At 41.6% G+C, this 27,415-nt stretch overlaps 2 protein-coding genes across 4 annotated transcripts in view; both read right to left on the bottom strand.

Annotated features, from left to right (window-relative positions):
• LOC112068863 (kinesin light chain 1) overlaps positions 1-14,922 on the bottom strand; it is a 29,423-nt gene extending 14,501 nt beyond the window's left edge. For both annotated transcript variants that reach the window (XM_024136083.2, XM_070438321.1), the window contains exons 1-7: positions 14,753-14,922; positions 5,189-5,464; positions 4,127-4,357; positions 2,832-2,910; positions 2,233-2,461; positions 1,920-2,007; positions 1,213-1,314 (exon numbers count right to left, since the gene is read on the bottom strand). In XM_024136083.2, the coding sequence (XP_023991851.1) occupies positions 1,213-1,314; positions 1,920-2,007; positions 2,233-2,461; positions 2,832-2,910; positions 4,127-4,357; positions 5,189-5,437 (978 nt within the window). In that variant the 5' untranslated portion in view covers positions 5,438-5,464; positions 14,753-14,922. The remainder of the gene's footprint in view (positions 1-1,212; positions 1,315-1,919; positions 2,008-2,232; positions 2,462-2,831; positions 2,911-4,126; positions 4,358-5,188; positions 5,465-14,752) is intronic.
• A 6,751-nt stretch (positions 14,923-21,673) lies between these two features.
• LOC112068864 (phosphofurin acidic cluster sorting protein 2-like) overlaps positions 21,674-27,415 on the bottom strand; it is an 89,324-nt gene continuing 83,582 nt past the window's right edge. For both annotated transcript variants that reach the window (XM_024136085.2, XM_024136084.2), the window contains one exon: positions 21,674-27,330. In XM_024136085.2, the coding sequence (XP_023991853.1) occupies positions 27,212-27,330 (119 nt within the window). In that variant the 3' untranslated portion in view covers positions 21,674-27,211. The remainder of the gene's footprint in view (positions 27,331-27,415) is intronic.

The following is a 27,415-nucleotide window of genomic DNA, read 5'->3' on the forward strand; positions in this document are numbered from 1 at the left end:
CTGTTCAGAGGAGACTGCGTGAATCAGGCCTTCATGGTCGAATTGCTGCAAAGAAACCACTACTAAAGGACACCAATAATAAGAAGAGACTTGCTTGGGCCAAGAAACACGAGCAATGGACATTAGACCGGTGGAAATCTGTCCTTTGGGCTGACGAGGCCAAATTTGAGATTTTTGGTTCCAACCGCCGTGTCTTTGTGAGACGCAGAGTAGGTGAACGACGGATCTCCGCATGCGTGGTTCCCACCTTGAAGCATGGAGGAGGTGGTGTGTGATGGTGCTTTGCTGGTGACACTGATTTATTTAGAATTCAAGGCACACTATAACCAGCAAGGCTACCACAGCATTCTGCAGCAATACGCCATTCAATCTGGTTTGCGCTTAGTGGGACTATCATTTGTTTTTAAACAGGACTATGATCCTAAACACACCTCCGGGCTGTGTAAGGGTTATTTGACCAAGGAGAGTGATGGAGTGCTGCATCAGATGACCTGGCCTCCACAATCACCCGACCTCAACCCATGTGAGATGGTTTGGGATGAGTTGGACCGCAGAGTGAAGGAAAAGAAGTCAACAAGTGCTCAGCATATGTGGGAACTCCTTCAAGACTATTGGAAAAGCATTCCTCATGAAGCTGGTTGAGAGAATGAGTGTGCAAAGCTGTCTTCAAGGGAAAAGGTGGCTACTTTGAAGAATCTAAAATATTAAAAATAATTTGATTTGTTTAACACTTTTTTGGTTATTACATGATTCCATGTGTTATTTCATAGTTTTGATGTCTTCACTATTATTCTACAATGTAAAAAATAAAGAAAAATGAGGAATGGAATGAGTAAGTGTACCCAAACTTTTGATTGGTACTGTATATATGATAAACATTGATGTTTTATGGCTGCCATGAAACCATCAGAACTGTTATGGGACAGTGACGGCATCATTTATTAAAGAACCTCCGCTATCATCAAAGCTACAAAAAATGCATTGTCATGTAATAGGACCTCATATCAACGTCTCGCCATATTAAAAATGATTCATGAGCTGGTGATGAACTTCGGTTATAAGCACCACCTATGTAAAGCTACTTTTCAATTCCAGATTGTGACATTTGCAATTGTTGAGTATATTCATTGGTAATATTCCTAATTGAATGTAGCACAGTACAAATTAACTGACCTTCTATCATTGTACCAAGTATGTCTGCACTGGACCTACCTTCTCTCTGATCTCCAGAGCCCTCTTGCAAAGGGGCTCAGCTTCCTTGTACTTTCCCCTCTTTCCATACAGCACTGCCAGATTGTTCAGTGTCGCAGCCACCTGAGAAAGAGAAGGATTAGTGAGCAGCTTTCATCGTGTTATGTAGCTGCTCTGTGCCTGCAGTGAGGCGAGTCAAACAAGGGAGCCTGTACTGTTTTAGTGCTCCCAAAGTGCAACTACAAATGTGTCAGCTTATAGACCTCTAACACCACTACATATTGACATTAATATAAATTGACAATAGTTGTACAATTTGTGATAACGGACATTTCACCTTTGGGAGCATTTACACTACAGGGACTGAGGACCTTTTGCATTCCCATCATGCCCATGTACTTTCCAGGAGCTTGTGATGTGGATGTGTATGAATGCATATTAACAGGACTAACTCCAAGTGCTAGATGCCTGTCCAAGTGCTGACACAACCAGATTTGCCATTAGGAACGTGATAAATAGTACATTCCTGTAATATATAAATGGCCCACATGCTTTAGGATTAACCAGCCCTTGGAGCCGCTGTCGGCAGTTTCAACCTGACCAGCTCCAACCCATGTCCTTGCAAATCTTAATATCCAACCAAAGATTAACAACAACAACAAAAAACGCAGAAAAGTCCCTTTCGTCTAGTGAGAAAAGAGATTGCTCCATCCGGTAGACTAGCTCACCGCAGGGTGGTCTTTCCCAAGGGTTTTCTCCCGGATGGACAGTGCGTCGTTGAGCAGGTGAGCCGCCTCCTTGTATTTGTTCTGGTCCCTGAAAAAAAACGAAGAAAAGGGATATACATAAGTCTAAAAGAAAAAGATCCTGAAAAAACTTGGTATGGAAGAGAGCAGTGTGTAGATAAGTGGTATTGGTGGTGAAAATGTGTGGTTACAGAGGTGTTACAGTATAATGACAAAGGATAGCAGCACATAAGTGTGATAACACGGCTCCAGCAGGAGAAGGGTTAATATGGTGGGCTACGACACAGACACACACCTGTAGACCAGGGCCAGGATGTTGAGCATGGTGGCCACGTCAGGGTGGTCGTGTCCGGATGTCTTCTCCAGGTCCTCCAGGGCCTGTTTGCAGAGGGGCACGGCCACCTCGTAGCGGCCTTGGGAGGCGTACTGGATAACCAGGTTGTGGAGGGTCCTCAGGCGTGCCGGGATCTCATAGCCACCCTGCTGGGCCGCAGCCACCGCTGCGCTGTTATGCTGGTGCGGCACTGAAGGATAGGACGGGGCAGGGACATATGCGGTTTGTTCCCAGTTAGAAGGTTTGGGCAGTTTCTGCAGAGTTTTACGTTCGTATAATATGGATTTGGAATTCTCATTTGCATACAATCAATAGAATATAAAGATTTGAAGACCAGTAAAATGCCAGTTCTGTGCTAATAAAATTATCCGATTTGAGGGTCCTCAGCTCAATATTAGAGCAACTCCATTTCAAATATGGAACCTTAAATTAAAAAAACAAGATGACGCAGCAGGTTGTTGTTTGACGTTATGCACCAAAGATATGAACATGAAAGAATCTATACTAATCCGATACTGTATGACGACGCAGGATATGGTTGTAGTAGACAGACCGCTTACTTCCTTGACTGTTTTCCTCCTCATCATTGGGGAAGAGGTCGTCCAGTGTATCTTTAGGAGGCTCTCCATCTTTCTCCTCCTGGAAAAAAACAATGTCACTTATTGCCAGTTTCATCCTTTTTTCAGGACATCTGGTTTGGTCTAAGGAGTGGAATTCTAATTATATACTCAGTGGCAGTTACATTTGCCAAGACCTACCCCACAGTTTACAAACAGCCAGGGCAGCGCTTTTGACTTGAAATTAAAGTTACATTGTGCCTTTAAATCCCAGATGGCCACAAGAAGTTTCCATCGAATTGAGAGTCAATGTTTGACAGACAGCAGGGTGCTCAAGGAGACTCATGCACCTCATCACGGTTCCCTTCAGGCTGAACTAGAAACACTCCACCCCACCTTCCACATTCATACCTCCTGTCCTTGCATTCCCAGACACGTACAAGAACTATAAATATTCAACAGCCGACATCATTTGAAAAGTGCTAAATTCCAGTCTGGACTACATTTGGTACATATTAATGAGCTCTTGTCAATATGTATAAATGTTAATGACTAAATTAATTGCCTTAACAGCAGCCAAGGGATAGATGACTTCCGCCCAACATACACTATAATCAGTTCAAAATGGTTGGGGTGTCATTGTAAATAAGAATTTGTTCTTAACCGACTTGCCTAGTTAAATAAAGGGTAAATGAATATTACTTAAAAATATATATATTAAAGATGGTGAGTGAGACCCATTCATTCACCTTGGCAGCCTGCATTGCTCATGGAAAGGGAGAAAAAGAGGGAAGAATAAAGATTACGAGAGGAGTGAAATGGCTCTTTTATGACAGAATATGGCGCTTGTCTGTCTAGTTAACTAATAGGTTGCTAGGCTTTACAAAAGACGTGCTCTCAGCTCTCATTTCATCTCTTAGGGAGAATTCCCTAGCGATCAATCCGCTCTAAAAATGATCTTGCACATAAATGGAGAGATCCAAATCCTGGTTGAGAATAGAGAATGTAGACTACATAGGCAGTAGAGAAGAGGTCAAGTATTATCGATAGGTCACAGTTGCAACCCCCCAGAAGCAGCTTCATCAGCTGAGGCTTATGCAATGCCTGATTACTTGCATGAGGATTACATCTCTGGAGCTGGTTCAATTGTTTATGATCAGGGAGTTTGTGTGTGTATTACCTCAGAGAAAGAAATGTGTTCATACTTCCTGAACTGATTCGGCAGCGGTGCGTGTGTGCTTGCAAGCGATTCTGTTGTGCATCCAAGTATGGGTGTATGCGAGTGCATAACAACTCACAGTAGGGGACACATCCTCGTCGTACTTCTTCAGCTGATTCATGAACTCCAGGTGCTTCTTCTCCTCTTCCAGCTGGGCCACACTCTGCTCGCTCTTCTGCAGCTTTTGCTGGGTGCCCGCCAGCTCATCCCGCAGCCACTGGTTCTCTTGGCACAGTCGACGTACCTGGGCACGCAGCTTCTGCTTCTCCGACTCCACAGCGTTCAGGTGGGCAGACAGGGCCATCATCACCTGATAGAGAAAGGTGCATACATGCAGAGGGATCAATTAATTATGTATCATTGTATGTGATTCAGCCCTAGGACCATGCCTCAGGACTACCCGGTGACTCCTGGCTGTACCTGTCCCGTCCACCTGGTCGTGCTTCTGATCCAGTATCTGCTGTTCTGCCTGTGGCTATGGAACCCTGACCTGTTCACAGGGTGTACTACCTTGTCCCGGACCTCCTCTCTCTCGCCCTCTTCCGCACCTGCTGTCTCAACCTCTGAATGCTTGGCTATGAAAAGCCAGCTGACATTTACTCCTGAGGTGCTGACCTGTTGCCCCTCTACAACCACTGATTACTATTTGACCCTGCGGGTCATCGATGAACATTTGAACATCTTGAAGAACGATCTGGCCTTAATGGCTATGTACTCTTGTAATCTCCACCCGGCACAGCCAGAAGAGGACTGGCCACCCCTCAGAGCCTAGTTCCTCTCTAGGTTTCTTCTTAGGTTCCTGCCTTTCTAGGGAGTTTTTCCTTCTACATCTGCATTGCTTGTTCTTTGGGGTTTTAGGCTGTGTTTCTGTATAAGCACTTGGTGACATCTTTATAAATACGATTGATTGATTAATAATGAAGGTCACAATTTGTGGCAGCGGTGGATTCATGTGGGCAGAGACAAGCAGCCTACATAAACAAGAGAAAGACTAGTTAACTTTAAAACATGAAACTCTGACGCATGCAACATTAACTCCTGTTAACGTTAACTCATGGGGATCCCCCCAAGAATGGATTGAGAACCCGTGCTATAACCACCCCAAGTCTCTTCCTATCACCCAGGGACCCTCAACCCTTACCTGCGCCTCGCCCAGCCCCAGCTCGATCATTTCCACTGACTTGCGCAGCAGGCTGGACTTCTCGTGCACCAGGTTGGCCTCCTCGTCCTTCTTCAGGCAGCGAATGGTCTCCAGCAGGCTGTGCAAGATGGAGTTGTGCTCGCTCTTCAGCGCCTCCAGGCCCTGGATCACCAGCTTGGTGCTGGAGATGATCTCCTCCTGGGACAGCTTCTCCAGACGGTCTTCCCTGGGGTACACCATGATTGACATTGCCTGGTGGACCTAGGACCTAATACACTTAGTGGAGGGAAGTGGAAGAAAATGAAGGTGGATGTTAGGTCACTCTTGGGGCAGTGGTTCCTTTTATTGCCATAACCTCAGTTTTGGGGATTTTCTTTAGACCCATCAGAGCAAAACAATAGCCTACTTCTTTTCACACGCTGATTTTTAGTGACACAGAAGGGACTAGCCGCTACTAACCTCCATTTGGGAAACTGCTCTAGGGTCAAGTGGGGGGAATACACACCTCAATTGTCTGGTCTCGTTACGAGCTACACAGAAATATGGTCAACAGGAAGCTTAGTAATGCTCCAAGACAATTCAGAGTGATGCTCCTGTTAATTATTTACAAAACATAAATATTCTATAGGCAGCTCCTACTTTGACTGTGCCATGCATAGTTGATCTACCAAAGTTCTACAAGATTCCAACATCTTGAGACTTCCACTGCCATTATCAGCAGCAAAAAAGCACAGCTCAAGTAAACATTCATTCATTGAGGTTGCTCTGTTTACAATCCACGCTACAAGTTTTGAATTAAACTGGATAGAGATGTACAAGAAACTGGAAGCCTTGGGATACAAAATGACAGGGTAGGAGTCCAATCTAGCCCACAATCTCTACACTCCCTGGAATCGACAAAGCCAGAGGAATAAAACACTTTGCTCCCCCTGCCTTCACAAGACAGTCACATGATTATGCTTGGCGTGGGCATAGCAGCAGAAAATTGGGCTAACCCCCGAGCATTTAGCCCTGAGTTCATCATCAAAGCGCTTGCAGATAAATATGAGGAAACTGTTGTAGCCGGCTGAATGTGCATTTCCATTGTGGAAAAATTCCGCTCTAGTCACTCGTATTAGTATTCTTATTCCAAAACAGGCAGATAATCTCGAACTCTGTGGTGATTTTTCATTTAAATTGAAATATCCCATTACAAAGTCTGTTTAGAGCCATGGAAACAGACTGCCAGAAATAGAGCACCAAGAGCCAATCATAAAATGAGAACTAGCCCTGCAGTGTGCCTACGTATCATTTCACCTGGATGCACAGAGCGAACGTAAGCGTGCACACACACGCAGCTTGACAGAGTAGTACAGTAGGCTACTAGCTTGCATGACATTCCTTTCATATTGAAAACACACACAGCATTGAGCCTCAATCCATTCTTTTCAGCAAGCCTTCTAAAAATAGGTTGACGATACAGCCAAAGCCTATAGATTCAGAAAAATACAGAATTGCTTTTAAGAATGGGATTCGGCTAAATGTAATCTGGAAACAAACTAAATGGATATCTAGACTCTAGACTACATTGAACACAGGGTAAATAACTAGTGCAAATGGTAGCACATAGGCTGTCACCAATGTTGATACTAGGCATGACGGATTACAGAGGTCCAATTTCAAAGAGTAATGGCGCTTTTATAGGAGCATGAGTCATATTTAATGAAATTGGCTACGAAGCCACTATTAGACTTCTCAAATGGGCATCTATAGGACATTCCATTTCAGATTAACAGTCAGCGTTATCGCTCGGGGGGGGGGCAAGTTCCAAGAAAAAACATGATTCTTTGAGCAAGCATAGACATAGGAAAGACGTTTTCAATACCATAACGCAGTTAGTCCATACGTCCAAAAGGTAATGAGATCTGGTATCAAAAACACTCGATTTATTTGCATGGTAAAGCAAAGTAGTATAGTACAGAAATAATGCCACACATGCGAACCAAGCATACAGCAGTGATAGTCTTCACAGGGTCAAGTACTGTTCAGTTACAGTAGGTTAAGATGTAGGCTAGTAGAATAATTATATCTAATTATTCATTGCAGTATGTAAGTTAGCTGTGGGCTAAAAGGAAGCTTGAAATTAGCTCTCTCTTAATTATTTACACAATGTCCCAAGGTGCACACTCAGAAGAAGAAAAAGGCACAATGCAGAAAAACAATCATGATGTTAGCTCACAGGAATAAGGGATATTGGGTTCCCTCAACAGAAAACACTAGCCAGGGTCGTACTAGCCTACATTGTATTCCCTTTCAGTCAATTTAGAGGAATTAATTGAAATACAACTAATTAATTAACAATTGCTCATAATTCTCTACTGTGGAGTTACCAATTAATGAAGTTGAATAAAGCTCCTGATTTGACATGGTATAGACCACAAACAAAAGCTTCTAGCAAATATGACGATGGTGACCGGGGCACACTACCATTTAAAGGAGAAGGATTGAAAATTGAGCTGGGTCTACAGACAATCACACTACAAAAACAAAACCAGCCACGTCACGGACACCGACGTCTTGCATCCAGACAAACTAAACACCTTCTTTGCCTGCTTTGAGGATAATACAGTGCCATTGACGCGGCCCGCTACCAAGGACTGTGGGCCCCCCTCTCCTTCTCCGTGGCCGACGTGAGTAAGACATTTAAATGTGTTAACCTTCACTAGACTGCCAGCCCAGATGGCATCCCTCGCCACGTCCTCAGAGCATGCGCAGACCAGCTGGCTGGTGTATTTACCAACATATTCAATCTCTCCCTATCCTGGTCTGCTGTCCCCACATGCTTCAAGATGGCCACCATTCTTCCTGTACCCAAGAAGGCAAAGGTAACTGAACTAAATGACTATCGCCCCGTGGCACTCACTTCTGTCATCATGAAGTGCTTTGAGAGGATAATCAAGGATCATATCACCTCCACCTTACCTGTCACCCTAGACCCACTTCACTTTGCATACTGCTCCAATAGGTCCACAGATGACGCAATCGCCATAACACTGCCCTATCCCATCGTTACAAGAGGAATACCTACGTAAGAATGCTGTTCATTGACTACAGCTCAGCATTCAACAACGTAGTACCCGCCAAGCTCATCATTAAGCTTGAGGTCCTGGGTCTCAACCCCACCCTGTGCAATTGGGTTCTGGATTTCCTAACGGACCGCCCCCAGGTGGTGAAGGTAGGAAACAACATCTCCACTTCGCTGATCCTCAACACTGGGGCCCCACAAGGGTGCGTKCTCAGYCCYCTCCTGTACTCCCTGTTCACCCAYGACTGCGTGGCCATGCACGCCTCCAACTCAATCATCTAGTTTGTAGATGACAACATTAGTAGGCTTGATTAGCAACGACGAGACAGCCTACAGGGAGGTGGTGAGGACACGGAGTGTGGTGTCAGCAAAACAACCCCTCACTCAACGTCGACAAAACAAAGGAGATGATCGTGGACTTCAGGAAACAGCAGAGGGAGCACCCCTCTATCCATATCAACGGGACAGCAGTGGAGAAGGTGGAAAGTTATGTTCCTCGATGTGCATATCACGGACAAACTGAAATGGTCCACCCACACAGAATGTGGTGAAGGCGCAACAGCATCTCTTCAACCTCAGGAGGCTGAAGAAATGTAGTTGTCACCTAAAAATTTACAGATGCACAATTGAGAGCATCCTGTTGGGCTGCATCACCGCCTGGTACGGTAACTGCACCGCCCACAACCGCAAGGCTCTCCAGAAAGTGGTGCGGACTGCACAAGCAACACCGGGGGCAAACTCCCTGCCCTCCAGGACACTTACAACACCCAATATCCTAGATTAACTTTTTGGCCTTCCTGTGACAACAACCGCCCGAGCCACTGCCGGTTCACGCCGCTACCATCCAGAAGGCGAGGTCAGTACAGGTGCATCAAAGCTGGGACCGAGAGACTGAAAGAGCTTCCATCTCAAGGCCATCAGACTGTTAAATAGCCATCACTAACACAGAGGCTGCTGCATACATACAGATTTGAAATCATTGGCCACTTTAATAAATGGATCACTAGTCACTTTAAATGTTTCCATATCTTGCATTACTCATCCCATATGTATAAACTGTATTTTATACCATCTTGCCTATGACGCTCTGTCATTGCTCATCCATATATTTATATATTCTTATTCCATTCCTTTATTTACATTTTTAGGTAGTTGTTGTGGAATTGTTAGATTACATTTTAGATATTGCTGCACTGTCGGAACTAAAAGCACAAGCATTTTGCTACACTCGCAATAACATCTGCTAACCATGTGTATGTGACCAATCAAATTCGATTTGAGTATAGCGAAACAGGAAGATACTGCTGTTTATACCGAAGGTGGATCAGCTAAGCAACTTTATCTTTTGAAGAATCTGACTTTGCTCTTCACTACTTCTATTAAGGATGTATTGACATTTACAAGTAGAAATTTTACAGAAAGTAACTAAGAGTGACAGTTTGTGTCTTGAACAAATGCATCTGCAACCTTCTAATATATCCATTAACTCATTCAACGTCAACAAATCAATAACATAGCCTCTCACAAGTTGCAATTAATACGTGTATTTTTTTATTTAACCTTTATTTAACTAGGAAAGTTAGTTAAGAACAACTTCTTATTTACAATGACGGCCTACCGGGCAAAGTGCACATTCTATAACATAACCTACCCAACAGTGGTGCTAAAACTACCACATGCTTACAGGCCTAGGTCACACATGCATGCAATGAAGTCTTGCTCTGGACCAGACATAAAAGGCTTGGATCAGCATTTAGTGTCTGGTTCCTCTCAGGGAACCAGTTTATTAGTAAGACTACACTTTCCCATAACGTTTCCTCCTTACTGTGGCTAAATGGTTAATTTACTGTATGTGAATATAGGTTGGCCTATTTGTACACAATATCAAATTAAAATAATGCATTGATGCTCACAGAATTATTGCTTAGATACACTGAAGGCCTTTAGACTATAATGGACACATGCTGACTTGAGATCCACGCATATAACTTCACATTTCTCAGAACTCTCCTTTTGAAAGTCCAATTTACACACACATATTTAAAGTAAGGATAGGGCCCGTAGATCTCTATTCTATCAAACCCAATAAGTCAAAAGCAACGTTCTTCCGGTGTTTTCCAGCATAAAACAAATGTTGTTTTGAACATCCTAGACAACCAGTTACGGTGATTGAATGAAAAGCCCTGCTGAGTCGCTAACCACCCTCTCCCCTTTGTCTCCTCGATGTGACGCACCAAGGCTAAAGATACTTTTATAAACAGCTGGTCTGATATAATGGCTCTTCAAGCTGACATTTTCCAAACAATCTGACAATGGTGAGTCATGGCAATGAATCGTTGATGCTGGTTCAAATGCCACGCTGCCTCTTTCAGTGAGGCAGAAGGAAAGGGAAAGAGGGATACCTAGTCAATTGTACAACTGAAATGTGTCTTCCATATTTAACTCAACCCCTCTGAATAGAGAGGTGCGGGGGCTGCCTTAATCGTCATGCAAGTTGTCGGCGCCCGGGGAACAGTGGGTTAACTGCCTTGCTCAAGGGCAGAACGACAGAGGGGCTCCCGAGTGGCGCAGTGGTCTGAGGCACTGCATCAATGCTTGAGATGTCACTACAGACACCCACTACAGAGACCCTGTAGTTCGAATCCAGGCTGAATCACAACCGGCCGTGATTGGGAGTCCCATAGGGCGGTGTACAATTGGCCCAGCGTTGTCCGGGTTTGTTCTTAACTGACTTGCCTAGTTAAATAAGGATTAAATAAATAAAATAGTATTTTGTAGGCCTCTTGTATGTACATTTTTGACTGACAAAGGAGACAACGGCCCAACGTGATTTCAAAATTCGGTATCACGAGGGTCAATTATAGGCCTATTACCGTTTGTGTCAGCCCGCTTCGAGGTTTCACCACCAGGGCATACATTTATTTGACAGAGCACGTTGAAAGGAAACTTCACAGCAAACTACTATGAACATAATTACAGAGGAACAAAAGCTTTCATACAGTACTGTATGTCTTCTGGGTGTGTGCACTTGAACACCTGTCTGGTAAAACTGTAACTAGGGGAGCAATTTCTTCCTTTTATCTCACTTTCAGATCCAGTTACATATCTGACTGCCGTTGTTATGAGATGTCTGCAGTCCAAAGGTCACTTTACTTCTCCACTCTAGTAAATAAACAGCCAAGTGGACTGGACAAGCATCTCTGCTCAAATCGTTTGATGTCTGTTATTAGGAAAAACCGTCTGGGGCAAGGGCTCTAAATTAACATTTTTCATTTGTCGCACTGGTGCTCCCAACTTAAATTCAAGCTACTTTTGAAGCACATGTTGAGCCCTAGAAACTAATATGGAACTCTGTAAATACATGACTTTATTATAAAAGCTTGGTAAGAATACCTGTCATTGAAAGTACAAAGTCATTTGTGGAATATTAGGTTTCTACATCGTGTTAAAGCACTATTTTCCAATTGAGATTCATTATATTGAAAGAAAATGGCAGGTTTGTGATGAGGACACGCAAGAGATCTGACATTCAGTCATTGCGATGATCATTGATATCCTGAAGAAGCTATCCCTTTTCCTTTCTTTGTGCCCCCAAATGTTTGGATATACTGCGAAGGTTGCCAGGTTGTTAGCCAATGAGGTAACATGACTGAAGAAAGACAAATGGTTATCATCGTCGACGAGCGAGTAGTTTTAGAACAGCTCACGATATGGTTTATTAATGTAAAATGCAGTCCCGTCGATTAGAGTTTGACCGACTACGATTTGTCAACGCCGATACCGATATTGGAGCACCAAAAAAAGCCGATACTGATTAATCGCAATGAACACTTTTATTTTAAATTAATATAATACATAAATAAAATCTATTTAGTCTCAAATAAATAATGAAACATGTTAATTTGGTTTAAATAATGCAAAAACAGTTGGAGAAGAAAGTAAAAGTGCAATATGTGCCATATAAAAAAAGCTAATGTTCAAGTTCCTTGCTCAGAACATATGAAAGCTGGTGGTTCAATATTCCCAGGTCTTCAATATTCCCAGTTAAGAAGTTTTAGGTTGCAGTTATAGGAATTATGAAGCGTCGACTATTTCTCTCTATACCATTTGTATTTCATATACCTTTGACTATTGGATATTCTTATAGGCACTTTAGTCTTGCCAGCCTAATCTAGGGAGTTGATAGGCTTGAAGTCATAAACAGCGCTGTGCTTCAAGCATTGCTAACAGCTGCTGGCAAATGCAGTTTGAATGAATGCTTACGAGCCTGCTGCTGCCTACCACCGCTCAGTCAGACTACTATAATTAAGTCTATGATTTGATAGAGTAAACACAGAAATACGAACCTTTGGTCATTAATATGGTCAAATCCAGAAACTATAATTTAGAAAACAAAACATTTATTCTTTCAGTGAAATACGGAACCGTTCCGTATTTTATCGAACGGGTGTCAACCCTAAGTTAAAATATTGCTGTTACATTGCACAACCTTCAATATTTTGTCATAATTATGTAAAATTCTGGCAAATTAGTTCACAGTTCGCAACGAGCCAGGCGGCCCAAACTGTTGCATATATCCTGACTCTGCTTGCACTGAACGCAAGAGAAGTGACACAATTTCCCTAGTTAATATTGCCTGCTAACATGAATTTATTTGAACTAAATATGTAGGTTTAAAAAATATATAATTCTGTGTATTGATTTTAAGAAAGGCCTTGATGTTTATGGTTAGGTACATTTGTGCAAAGATTGGGCTTTTTTCAGCAATGCACTTTTGTTAAATCACCCGTTTGGCGAAGTTGAATTAGGCTGTGATTCGATAAATTAACATGCACCGCATTGATTATATGCATCGCAGTACAAGCTAGTTAACCTAGTAATATCATCAACCATGTGTAGTTAACTAGTGATTATGTGAAGATTGATTGTTTTTTATAAGATACGTTTAATGCTAGCTAGCAACTTACCTTGGCTCCTTGCAGCCACAAGGTCCTTTTGATGCTGCACTCGCATTAACAGGTGGTCAGCCTGCCACACAGTTTCCTTGTGGATTGCAATGTAATCGGCGTCCAAAAAGACAGATTACCGATTGTTATGAAAATTTGAAATCGGCCCTAATTAATCAGCCATGTCGATCTCTACCGTTGACCTCTACCGTCGATATATTATAAGAAGACCTAGTTGGGCTACAAGCAAGCCGTTTTCGCTGCAGTAATGGTGAAACCATGACGCTAATGAGTCTGCACTCCCTTGTCTCTCTAGGGCAGTGTTTCACCAAACTCAGTCCTGGGGACTCCATGGGGTTTACCTTTTGTTTTTTGCCCTAGCACTAAACAGCCGATTCAAATAATTAACTCCTCATCGAGCGTTCATTATTTGAATCAGCTGTGTAGTGCCTGGGCAAAAAAATAAACGTAAACCCCTTGGGGTCCCTAGGACTGAGTTTGGGAAACGCTGCTCTAGGGCACTTGGAAACAACAGTACAGCGAAGCCTTATCATTACAATAATTATTATCTTGGAGATTTGTTTTCATAGTCGCACAGTTCTCCCAAAATAAAACTCCTGGTCGCACGAGATGGGTGCAATTGCGGCCCCCTTATTGGTTCATTTTTATGCTAGGTCTCCGGTACACAGGCGCGAAGTGGGGGCGCTCCAGTACAGTAGGTGGCGGTATTGCACCATAACGTCAGATGCCAACTGGCGATAAACCCCAAAGAAGAGGCGGCGGGGGTGACAATGGTAGCTAGTTAGCTAGGACACCGGTATATGCAAAACTGGAGATTCCACCAAGTAGGTGTGGATATCACCATAGGCTACTTTGGGCCATTTGGTAGGGTTGCCTCTCCAGCTATGGGTAAACAAACAGTGACTTAAGTATACTGCGATAGCTTTACTGTTAGTCTTAGCATGTCAGCTAACAAATTAGTGGCAGAATAAGTATAATGCAATTTTTTTTTTGTTGTGATAGAAAAGTGTGTTAATAACGAACAACCCTTGAGGCTGCTGAAAAGGTTTATTGAAACGACAAAGAGCGTCAGCAGTTTGCTTAGGATGCCGCCAAACTTAGGTTAATTAAATGGGAGTAACAGGAGTAGCCTACGGCTGTATCATACTCGGGGGCGTAGTCACTTTAAACCACGCCTTGCCGTATCTATAGACAATAGCATGAAGACGGCGGGGGCGTTCGTGCATCAATCAATGCCCAGTCATGTGAAATCCATAGATTAGGGCCTAATGTATTTATTTCAATTGACTGATTTCCTTATATGAACTGTAACTCAGTGAAATTGTTCAATGTTGCGTTTATATTTTTTAATATAAATAAAATAGGCCTTTACAAGAACTGTTATCAATAGGCTACTTACTGTCTGTAGTTAGGCTGTGTAGTCAATAAAGCAATAACAATCACACTGCTTCTCTAATGGGTATTCTGCAAAGTGTTGAATTCTGTGAGCCAAGACAAAAACACATATGCTGCTATATGTATGTGGTTACATACCTAAATTCCTCGTAGGACAGCCAGGAACTATAGGAGCCTTCTCGATGTACATGCAACAGCAAGAAAACTATCCCAACAGAACTCGCAGATGAGCACCGCGATGTTTCGGGAAAAATGTTTTTTTTTTTTTTTTACAAGAACGACGCCATTTCATTGCGCACAACTGACAAACAAACTCTTTGACGGTACATTCTAAATAAATATCAGGGCGACCGCAATGATAAATGTGTTGCCAACGGAGCTTATTTTAAATCCAAAATGTCTTCCATGGATATTGATCTCCCAGCATCCACAGCGAATATTTTTAAATGACGTCGTCATGTATTGGATTTTTCGGGCGTGGCTGCGTATATGAGTAACAAATCCAAATACATAATTTCCATACATACATCATTGGTCATATAGATAAATAAATCCCCCATTTATTTTATTAATTTGAATGGATACTTGCCTTCAACTAGTCTACATAGCAAATACACGAAATGTGTTGATTTGATTAATAAGCTAGTTATACAAAAAATATATAATTAAATAGGTCTAACAAAACAAAAAAAGAACAAAAATCCAAATGTTCGAATATGGTAAAAAAAAAAGTTCAGTATTTCACAATTTAATGTTAGATGGTTCGTTACCCTGAAAGTAGTATATGGGAGAAGCTAATCCATGGTTCAGTTTTCCTTGAACATCCACTAAAATATTTAGCTAACATTAGCCACGACTAGCTAATAATAATCAAGGACCAAGCAGAGGCAATTAAAACATTTTTTTTTTAAAGGAAATGTATTAAACAAACGGTCCTCAAGAAGGAAATAGATCAATAGTTTCTAGTAAATCATTGTGTGATGCATTTATTCATATGATACGAAGACAATTAGGAACACGGAAACTCCTAAATTTGAACGCGGTAAAAGAGTTGCGGTGTAAACCACACATCACTCGACGAACAACATTAATACCGCGTTCAAGACAACTTGGAACTCGGAAATTTGAGACTTGTCAACTCGTCGTAGAAAGATGAGGTTCGAGTTTCCCACTTGGATATGATCAGAATCAACCAATAGGAAGCTCTACGCAAAAAACGTACGCAAATTCAAGTTGTCTTGAACAAGGCATAAACGTAATTCAGAGCCCACATACCCAGGCTTCATTCCAAACACTTAAAATACACCCTATCCCACCAGCCCTCAAATTCAGTGCTTGCAGGGCGAGGGAGGAAGAAATGATTTTTAAATGGATCGCCTTTACCTGGAAATTCGTCATTCCGCGATGATGTTGATTTAAGCCACCAGTAGCTTGTGGGTGCTTTATATGTGCTACAGTCAATTATGATTGCATGTCTACTTATATTAACTATATAATTATTAATCTACGACTACTGTATGATAGCTTGCAAATTAATTAGCTAGCCTGCCTAGCTGGAACTTCTGAAGAATTAAAATGTTTTATTTCTACAATTTCCAAAAGTCAACCAAACAAAAACATCATTACTTTTACAATAAGTGTTTGTGCATTAGTAGCACAATTTCTAACCTTTTTACATTCGTTTTTACTTACACTTGTATGTTGACTTATCCATATTGACATTGTGGTTTTAAGTTTCGGTGGACTTTTCTTAGCGGATGTACAATCGCGAATTGAATTTATGTGGCGTTTCAGGCCCGAAGTGAACATAATTGTACACTCACAAACTCGATTTAAAAAAACAAGGGCTGAGGTGCTTATGATTGTTTGGCGATGGTAGGTGGATAAGGGTGTATCTTTTTTAAATTTGAAACGCAGCCTGGAGACGTGATGGCCCGGCGTCCCATTGTGACATAGCTACATGGCTCTGACAAATGGGATCCACTTTCAGCGATAATTTGTCAAACCACACTAGCTTCGCCCGGAGTGGCTCAACATGTGGTTGCTAGCAAACCGAAAGCATGCTAGGTATCAACCGGCCAATGCATTTGTTTGGGGTGGCAGTTAGCCTAGTGGTTAGAGCGTTGGGCTAGTAACCGAAATGGTTGCTAGTTCGCATCCCTGAGCCGACAAGGCAGTTAACCCACTGCTCCTAGGCCGTCATTGTAAATAAGAATGTGTTCTTATCTGACTTAGTTAAATAAAGGTAAAAAATCAACACCCAATCCAGTAAGGTCGATTAGTCAATCACGGCTCGATATTGCAGAGAATCCCGCCATTTTCACGTTCCCTCGCCCATGCTCGCATTGCCCAACGCCCTCCTGCACTCTTCGCTTCCCTCGGATGAAAATTAATGGCTTCTGTTTTTAATCGCCCCCTATCGCCATCGGTGGATAACTACTGTGGACACGCAGCTCGAACACGCACCTTCTACAATTTGGCGTGGATTACACACTGTTACCTTACTACTGCTACATTTTTCAAATGATTGGACCTTAAAGGTTATATTTCCAGACAGAAATATCACAGACAACGACCTGATCGAACCTGGTTCTCCTGTGATCATCACCCTAACCTCAACAAGCAACCCATCACTCACCAGCCAGCACTTGCAGCAGCCTTTCCACCATCTATATTATCTTAAATGGAGCTACTTGATTGTCAACCAATTTAGTATCCACACCACCAAATGAAACAGCAGATTCCCATTTTTGAATTGTTCTGTCACCTTGGACCTGAGCTACTAACAACAACAACACCTGTGAGACCTGAGGCAGATAGACTTGCAAAAAGGAAGACATCCAGGGGAAGAGGCTATAGAGGATCAACAGGGAGAGGATGTTGCTGACAACGAGGATGAACGATTCATGAAGGCTGGGCACACACTGGTTGAATCAAAGTTGTAATTTGTCAACGTATTGTGACATGGAATCAACGTGGAAAATACATTGGATTTGAAAAAAGTAATCAACCAGTAATGTTTTCATCTCATTTCAACCAGCATTGTAAATATTGAAATTAGGGTACAACTTCAACTTAAATACATAGAATTAACATGACTAATAGGTTGCTACATCAATCTATTTTTTTTTTTTCAGACCCAGTTTTTCAAAATTATCTATCTGTCAGGGTAGGGGTAGATCAATTAACCTTGTCGGGGCAGGGGTAGGTTGACCTCAGGTCTCCCCACTGGAAGCCCGAGGTAGGGGGAGCGGGGGAATCTATCAAATAGCGCACCTCTAACTTTGTACAGTACTAATGCAATTAGTTGTGCAATTTTGTTTGTGTGTTTCTTGTTTGAAGTGCAATAGTGTAATAATCAGGTTCTCTTCTTTATACGTGTGTTATTCTATTTGTGTGATATACAATTTGTGCAATTTAGTTTTAATTTTGTGGGTTTTGTTAGCAATAGGGTAACAATTTGATTGTTAGTGGCATTGTTAGTGTTAGTGTATTTATATACTGTTTCTATTTGTTACTTCTTTTTTATATTTACGAGTCTTTTTTTGTATGTATTTTTATATTTATATAGTTTTAAATGTAATGATTATTTATTTGTGTTGTTCCAATTGTCTGAATAAAAATTACAGCTAGAACCGCCACTGGGCCTAGGTCACACATGCATGCCATGAAGTCTTGCTCTGGACCAGACTTAATAGGCTTGGATCAGCATTTAGTGTCTGGTTCCTCTCAGCGAACCAGTTTATTAGTAAGACTACACTTTCCCATAACGTTCCCGCCTAACTGTGGCTAAATGGTTGATTTACTTTATGTGAATATAGCTAGGCCTATTTGTATACAATATCAAATTAAAGTAATGCATTGATTCTCACAGAACTCTTCTTGCTTAGATACACTGAAGGCCTTTAGACTATAATGGACACATGCTGACTTGAGATCCACGCATATAACTTCACATTTCTCAGAACTCTCCTTTTGAAAGTCCAATTTACACACACATATTTAAAGTTAGGATAGGGCCCTTATTTCTCTATTCTATCAAACCCAGTAAGTCAAAAGCAACGTTTCCCAGCAAAAAACAAATGTTGTTTTGAACATCCTAGACAACCAGTTACAAAGATTGAATGAAAAGCCCTGCTGAGTCGCTAACCACCCTCTCCCCTTTGTCTCCTCGATGTGACGCACCAAGGCTAAAGATACTTTTATAAACAACTGGTCTGATGTAATGGCTCTTCAAGCTGACATTTTCCAACCAATCTGGCAATGGTGAGTCATGGCAATGAATCGTTGATGCTGGTTCAAATGCCACGCTGCCTCTTTCAGTGAGGCAGAAGGAAAGGGAAAAAGGGATACCTAGTAAGTTGTACAACAATGCATTCAACTGAAATGTGTCTTCCGCAATTAACTCAACCCCTCTGAATTAGAGAGGAGCGGAGGGTTCCTTAATCGACATCCACATCGTCAGCGCCCAGGGAACAGTGGGTTAACTGCCTTGCTTAGGGGCAGAATGACAGATTTTTGATAGGTGTATAAAATCGAGCACATGGCCATTCATTCTCCAAACATTGGCAGTAGAATGGCCATACTGAAGAGCTGTGACTCCCTCCTAGAGTCAACTGTAAGTGCTGTTATTGGGAAGTGGAAACATCTGTCATATTTTAGATTCTTCAAAGTAGTCACCCTTTGCCTTGATGACAGATTTGCACACTCTTGGCATTCTCTCAACCAGTTTCACCTGGAATGCTTTTCCAACAGTCTTGAAGGACTTCCCACATATGCTGAGCACTTGTCGGCTGCTTTTCCTTCACTCTGCGGTCCAACTTATCCCAAACCATCTCAATTGGGTTGAGGTTGGGTGATTGAGGAGGCCAGGTCATCTGATGCAGCACTCCATCACTCTCCTTCTTGGTCAAATAGCCCTTACACAGCCTGGAGCTGTGTTGGGTCATTGTCCTGTTGAAAAACAAATGATAGTCCCACTAAGCGCAAACCAGATGGGATGTCGTACTGCTGCAGAATGCTGTGGTAGCCATGCTGGTTAAGTGTGCCTTGAATTCTAAATAAATCACTGACAGTGTCACCAGCAAAGCACCCCCACACCATCACACCTCCTCCTCCATGCTTCACAGTGGGAACCACACATGCGGAGATCATCCGTTCACCTACTCTGCGTTTCACAAAGACACAGTTGGAACCAAAAATCTCAAATTTGGACTCATCAGACCAAAGGACAAATTTCCACTGGTCTAATGTCCATTGCTCATGTTTCTTGGCCCAAGCAAGTCTCTTCTTCTTATTGTTGTCGTGGTTTCTTTGCAGCAATTCGACCATGAAGGCCTAATTCACGCAGTCTTCTCTGAACAGTTGATGTTGAGATGTATCTGTTACTTGAACTCTGTGAATCATTTATTTGGGCTGCAATTTCTGAGGCTGGTAACTGCAGCAGAGGTAACTCTGGTTCTTACTCTCCTGTGGCGGTCCTCATGAGAGCCAGTTTCATCATAGCTCTTGATGGTTTTTGCGACTGCACTTGAAGAAATGTTCAAAGTTCTTGAAATGTTCCACATTGACTGACCTTCATGTCTTAAAGTAAGGATGGACTATTGTTTCTCTTTGCTTAATTGAGCTGTTCTTGCCATAATATGGACCAGGTCTTTAACCAAATAGGGCCATCTTCTGTATACCACCCCTACCTTTTCACAACACAACTGAAAGGCTCAAACGCATTAAGAAGGAAAGAAACTCCACAAATTAACTTCTATCAAGGCACACCTGTTAATTGAAATGCATTCCAGGTGACTACCTCATGAAGCTGATTGAGAGAATGCCAAGCGTGTGCAAAGCTGTCTGACATCAAGGCAAAGGGTGGCTACTTTGAAGAATCTAAAATTATTTAACACATTTTTGGTTACTACATGATTCCATATGTGTTATTTAATAGTTTTGATGTCTTCACTATTATTCTACAATGTAGAAAACAGTAAAAAAAAAAAAAAAAAACCTTGAATGAGTAGGTGTGTCCAAACTTTTGACTGGTACTGTAAATAAATGTATATGCAAAAACACAGGTATTGAAACAAACAATTCTGAAAATCAACCTGCAATACATGCTGTGAAATATGATGATGATGAACGCGGTTTTGAGTGTTTCTTTTAGCAAACATACATTTTTGTTTTACTCAACAAGCTTGTTCAAATTCAGCTCACTTCGAGCAGAATTTGTTTAGTAAACCCACTTAAACACATTAGCTTAAATTCTTGAATAATTTTGATTAAGCCATTGGTTAAATTGTTTTTTTTTACCATGCAGATAATGATACCATAGTCTAGGAAAGGAAGCAGCAGTTGGGGTCAATGTATTTTTAATGGATACAGTAAAACAGTTATTTGATATATACAGTAACCCAATGTTATTAATTGTTTTTCTTAGATAATCAATATGCTTTCCAAAAGATTAATCAAACAAATCCAAATATGTTTTTAAAAATCAACACTTTCAAGAATTGTTCCATCTTTTGTATGAATGAAAAAATTGCCAGCCGTGAAGTTAATTCTTTGTCGTGTACCAAACAGCATGATATGGGACTTTGTTTGATTTAAAACCAAATTATTTGCTAGAAACCATTTGTGTTCATCTTGGAGACTTGCTCGTATCTGCAGAACATTTGAACCATACAGTATTTATAGAGGACTATCGTCAGCAGACCTGGGTTCAAATAGATGCCTTTAAGAGCCGCATTGTTGACAGCGCTCTGCAATGCGTGATCAAATTGAATCCCGGCCTTCGCCTTCTTTGGCATCTGTGTCCGACACGGAATGTGGGGCTGGACGCTTGCTCAAGTCAGCTATTGTTGATTGTGCTTATAAGATGACTCTGCCATCTGCTGTTGGTAAGGGGCATCCAACACCATGTAACACTGTCCAGCCTCAGGTATGAGCTCATATTCTGTGTGTGTGTGTTCTGTATCTAAAGACAGGTCTAAGTATGGTTAATAGGTGCATGGTATTATGATAACATGAGTATCTATCCAAATTGAAACAGTAATAAAACAATGCAAATTCTCTCAACACTCCTTTAATAGCCTGTTTTCACTCACAACACTTCAAAACCCAATTTCCAAACATATTTTTTTTTACAAAAGAGCTCAACTCTTTTCTTAAAAAGGGTTAGAATCATAAAATGGCCATACAAAAACTTAATAAAGAGTAAGATGGAAATAAAACAAAAAATATTGCAATAAACTGAAACTGATATGAAAAAAAGACATACTGACATCATACAAACAAGAGCTTTTACCTTGTATTCTTTAGTGGTTCATTTAAAAAAGAAAGAATACTGTCTGTCACATCATTTAAAATAATGTTTGTGCAAAAACATCTGCAAACTTTAACTATACTTAAAAGAGCTGTAAAGCTCAATGTTGGAGTTATTTGACTGTCCAGTTTTTCTTGGTATTACTTGGTGCCGCTTGACTTCCCAAAAGTAGTGCTATAATATACAGTTGAGTTCGGGATGTTTACATACACCTTAGCCAAATACATTTAAACTCAGTTTTTCACAATACCTGACATTTAATCCGAGTAAAAATTCCCTGTCTTAGGTCAGTTAGGATCACCACTTTATTTTAAGGATGTGAAATGTCAGAATAATAAAAGAGAGAAACTTTTATTCTTTCATCACAGTCCCAGTGGGTCAGAAGTTTACATACACTCAATTAGTATTTGGTAGCATTGCCTTTAAATTGTTTAACTTAGGTCAAACGTTTCAGGTAGCCTTCCACAAGCTTCCCACAATAAGTTGGGTGAATTTTGGCCCATTCCTCCTGACAGAGCTGGTGTAACTGAGTCAGGTTTGTAGGCCTCCTTGCTCGCACACGCTTTTTCAGTTCTGCCCACAAATTTTCTATAGGATTGAGATCAGGGCTTTGTGATGGCCACTCCAATACTTTGACTTTGTTGTCCTTAAGCCATTTTGCCACAACTTTGGAAGTATGCTTTGGGTCATTGTCCATTTGGAAGACCCATTTGCGAGCAAGCTTTAACTTCCTGACTGATAACTTGAGATGTTGTTTCAATATATCAACATAATTTACCTTCTTCATGATGCCATCTATTTTGTGAAGTGCACCAGTCCCTCCTGCAGCAAAGCACCCCTACAACATGATGCTGCCACCCCCGTGCTTCACGGTTGGGATGGTGTTCTTTGGCTTGCAAGCCTCCCCCTTTTTCCTCCAAACATAACAATGGTCATTATGTCCAGTTATATTTTTGTTTCATCAGACCAGAGGACATTTCTCCAAAAAGTACGATCTTTGTCCCCACGTGCAGTTGCAAACTGTAGTCTGGCTTTTTTATGGCGGTTTTGGAGCAGTGGCTTCTCCCTTGTCGATATAGGACTTGTTTTACTGTGGATATAGATACTTTTGTACCTGTTTCCTCCAGCATCTTCACAAGGTCCTTTGCTGTTGTTCTGCAATTGATTTGCACTTTCCGCACCAAAGTACGTTCATCTCTAGGAGACAGAACTCGTCTCCTTCCTGAGCGGTATGACGGCTGCGTGGTCGCATCGTGTTTATACTAGCGTACTATTGTGTGTACAGATGAACGTGGTACCTTCAGGCGTTTGGAAATTGCTCCCAAGGATGAACCAGACTTGTGGAGGTCTGCAATTTTTTTCTGAGGTCTTGGCTGATTTCTTTTGATTTTCCCATTATGTCAAGCAAAGAGGCAATGAGTTTGAAGGTAGGCCTTGAAATACATCCACGGGTACACCTCCAATTTACTAAAATTATGTCAATTAGCCTATCAGAAGCTTCTAAAGCCATGACATAATTCTCTGGAATCTTCCAAGCTGTTTAAAGGCACAGTCAACTTAGTGTATGTAAACTTCTGACCCACTGGAATTGTGATTAAGTGAAATAATCTGTCTGTAAACAATTGTTGGAAAAATTACTTGTGTCATGCACAAAGTAGATGTCCTAACCGACTTGCCAAAACTATAGTTTGTTCACAAGACATTTGTGGAGTGGTTGAAAAACTAGTTTTAAATGACTCCAACCTAAGTGTATGTAAACTTCCGACTTCGACTGTAAATATGTATTATGAAGTAGTGGAACATATTTATGTTTCAGTTATGTATAGATACACTACATGACCAAAAGTCTGTGGTCTCCTGCTCGTCGAACGTCTCATTACAAAATCATTGGCATCAATATGCAGTTGACCGGGGCAGCTATAGCAGGGCAGAAATGTAAGGAAATGACTTGTTGGAAAGGTGGCATCCTATGACGGTGCCACGTTGAAAGTCACTGAGTACTTCAGTAAGGCCATTCTACTGCCAATGTTTGACTATGGCGATTGCTCGGCTGTGTGCTCGATTTTATACACCTGTCAGCAACGGGTGTGGCAGAAATAGCCAAATCCACTAATTTGAAGGGGTGGCCACATACTGTTGTATATATTGTGTCCATTTGTATCATGAAATAGTGGAACACTGTACAGTCAAATGAGTGGGATTGACCGAAGAACTTCCCCCTTACCGAGGCAAAAACATGAGACACCTTGACCGTCAGAAATGCATGAAGGGTCAAATATACGGTAACATACACTGTTGTTAATACTCAGCTACCACGGTGAAGATGAACAAAAAATACGTCAAATGTAATACTATCCATGTAGTATCTAATCGCAAGAGAAGCCATAGTTTTCAAACGGTTGATATTGACAAATGGGGTTACACAGTACCTCTTCTGAGCGCATGCACACACAGACACACACTTAAAATCTCCAAAACACACTTTCATCCAAATGAAATGCATTTTCGTGTCAAGTCACAAACATACAAGGTCAAAAGATGGAGAGAGGCGAAATAACTAAGGAAGGAAGCTTTGACTTCCAGGTGTTCTGTATAGCCTCGACTGAAGAGGCACATGACGTTATTTCCCTCATAGGTCTATGAGAAAATACACCTCATGAAAAAAACATCAACACACAATACAACAACATTGCTGACATTAAAATCCTGGCAATTCCCTAAAAAACAATTAAGCCTGTGGCCCTTTTTGACTCAACATTATGAGTGGGTCTATCTTTAAAGAAAGTATAAAAACAGAGAACAGTGGACAGCTATTAGTTCATTCTTGAAAACGGCACGTTAGTTTTATAAAGGGATTCTTGTCTTTCAGAATGGATAAAGTTAGAAAAAAGAACACCACTTCAAAGTCACTGGTAAATAGTTTAAGAACTGGGGAATTCTTCTACCCTTTTCACACTACTGTACCAAGCCAAACTGTACTGTGTTAAACTGTGTTTTTTTCCCTTCACATGGTCATTTTGAACACAGTTCCAACAACTATAGTGGATGCTTAACCAGGCCAGTGCAGTACAGCTTGGCTTGGGTCAACTCAGTAGTAATGTGAGAAGGGTATTACTGAAAACTGCACTGCTGAGCCCTTTGCAGAGAGTAGACTAATCAGGTGTGTTAGAGTAGGGCACTGGGAACAATACATTTGTTTCCTTGCCCTCCCTTTCTCTCACTCTTCTCTCTCCTATACACGTTTGTGTCCAGAAATTCTTGCATGCACCTAGGGCCCTCTTCACAAATTCACAAGTGAAGTCATTGCATTGAACTCGCCTAAGGATACATTCCACTCTCTGATGAATGTCTCTCGTTATACAGTGCCAAGTTTCTTGGTTACTGATTGTCCCAATTCTGTTTCCGTACAATGTGCTTCTAAATCAAAAAGGCAAGTATACTAGCTAGAAAGTAGTGTAGCAAAAACTTGAGTAAGTCACTTTTCTCAATGAAAAAAGAGAACAAAATACGTCTCTTCATAGCAAGAGGGGTTCCTCTGCAAATTTCACAGCAATTCCTCTCTTAGCATCCCACCCTTTCCCCTAAAAATCAGTAACACACACGGCCTCCCGGCACACACTGCGAACACACACTAACACACCCCTTCAATCCTCTTACATTATATACAGGACATTTACCCACATAGGATTTCACAGAAATAATAATATAGTAACAAAACAAAGTGCCAACAAAGCTGCCATTACAGGTGGCCATTATAAGTGTCTAACCACAATATACACTATTATACTTAAAAGGCAGCATAAATTTTTCACAAAACGTGTTTTTTTCCTTCTTTTTTTGCTGGTGTATAAAACAGTAACATTTGACGTTGACAACAACATCCATTTCATACTGGGAACACAGGTTTGTAACTGGACAGTTTCCACAGGAAAAGGACTAGGGGGTTTGTTTACGCTTTTTGCTTAGTCAGAGCAGCCGTGGCTGGGTTCCAATCTGGTGGATTACTCCCAGCCTTCCCCACTACCTTTGGTAACTTGGAGAGCCCACGGAGCTGAACAAGTTGGAGTTGGATTCATTTCAAACTTAGACTTAGAAATCTATTTCTAATAATTACATTTTGAAACATTGGGAACCAGCATATAAGGACCTATAATCTTCACTTCATGGAGCTATTACTATATTGATAGCCTCAATACCTAGTAAATATCAAAGGACAGAAAGGAAGGGAGTGATTTTTCAGAATGTATTCCAGCTTATCTCTCTCTATGGGAGATGAGGACTGTTCAAAGGGAACAGAATATTTTTTTCAGAATTGAACCCAGCCCCAGTCTCTCTATGGGAGATGAGGTTCATTTTAAAGGACAGAAGGAAGGGAGTGATTTTTCAGAATGGAAACCAGCCCGTCTCTCTCTATGGGAGATGATAAGGGCTGTTCAGGGGTCAGGGTTTAAGGAGAAGGGGGTAGCTGCAGCCCAATTTGTCGACCGGCGTATAGGTGAGTGGATGTGTCGAAAGGAAAGTAATGGGCGTGTGGAAAGGAGTGGGTGTGTCGAAAGCGCTCTGTTACAGTTTAGACAGTTTTGATCGTGCAGTCTATCGTACTGCGAGAGTTTGGACTTGAGTCGGATTCGTCCAGAGGATGAGTCTGAGTCGTATTTCGCTGTTAGTTAAACACAAATAATTGTAGATTTTAAGTTGTAAAACTGACGATTGTTTATTTTTTATTAAAAGTACTGATGATGGGTGTACTATTGCTTGTATGCGTGTGCTCACTGTGACGGTCACCCTGATATTGGCTACTAATTAGCTACTTCCCACGCCGGGACAAGCACTTGGAAAGCGAGAGCAAGGACACTGTGTCCAGGTGTTGTTGCCCTTCATGCCATGCCCATTGAGTAGACTGTATGTATGTATCAATGTGAAATCTCAATGGTTATCAATATGAGTTATTTCTTGTGTAGGCTTCTATCCTACTTGAAATAAAATCATAGGAGAGAAGAAGAAAATTGGCACGTTAGCTACCGCTGGCGACAACTTGACACAGCTGCCCAGTGGGAAGCACCTCTGGCCAGCAGGCACCTCGATACAAAACCGGTGCACTGGTCGGCGGCTTATCAACTCGTAATCAGCCATGCAAAACGGTCTTGAGTGGCAGCAAATCTGCTCAATTAGCTGATTATCTTTCCAATCACCCACTCCTTTCGACACACCCACTCGCCCATACTCCGGTTGCCATATTGGGCTGCAGCTACCCATACTTGGGTTTAAGTGGCAGTGATATGTCACATGGCGGGCTTGGTGTAGCCGAAGATGCCAACAGGGAAGTGCTTGACGTGAGTGGGCCACTGGGCAGCCAGCTGGAAAAACTTGACATCATTCCACTCCACGCCGTCAATGGACACTATGGAGAGAAGGAGAGAGATAAAGTTTTAATTTCAACCACTTGGTAGCGATATTGCACTTGTTAAAGACTCAAAGATTGAATT

This window comes from Salvelinus sp. IW2-2015, unplaced genomic scaffold, assembly GCF_002910315.2.
Source record: "Salvelinus sp. IW2-2015 unplaced genomic scaffold, ASM291031v2 Un_scaffold776, whole genome shotgun sequence".
Lineage (NCBI taxonomy): Eukaryota > Metazoa > Chordata > Actinopteri > Salmoniformes > Salmonidae > Salvelinus > Salvelinus sp. IW2-2015.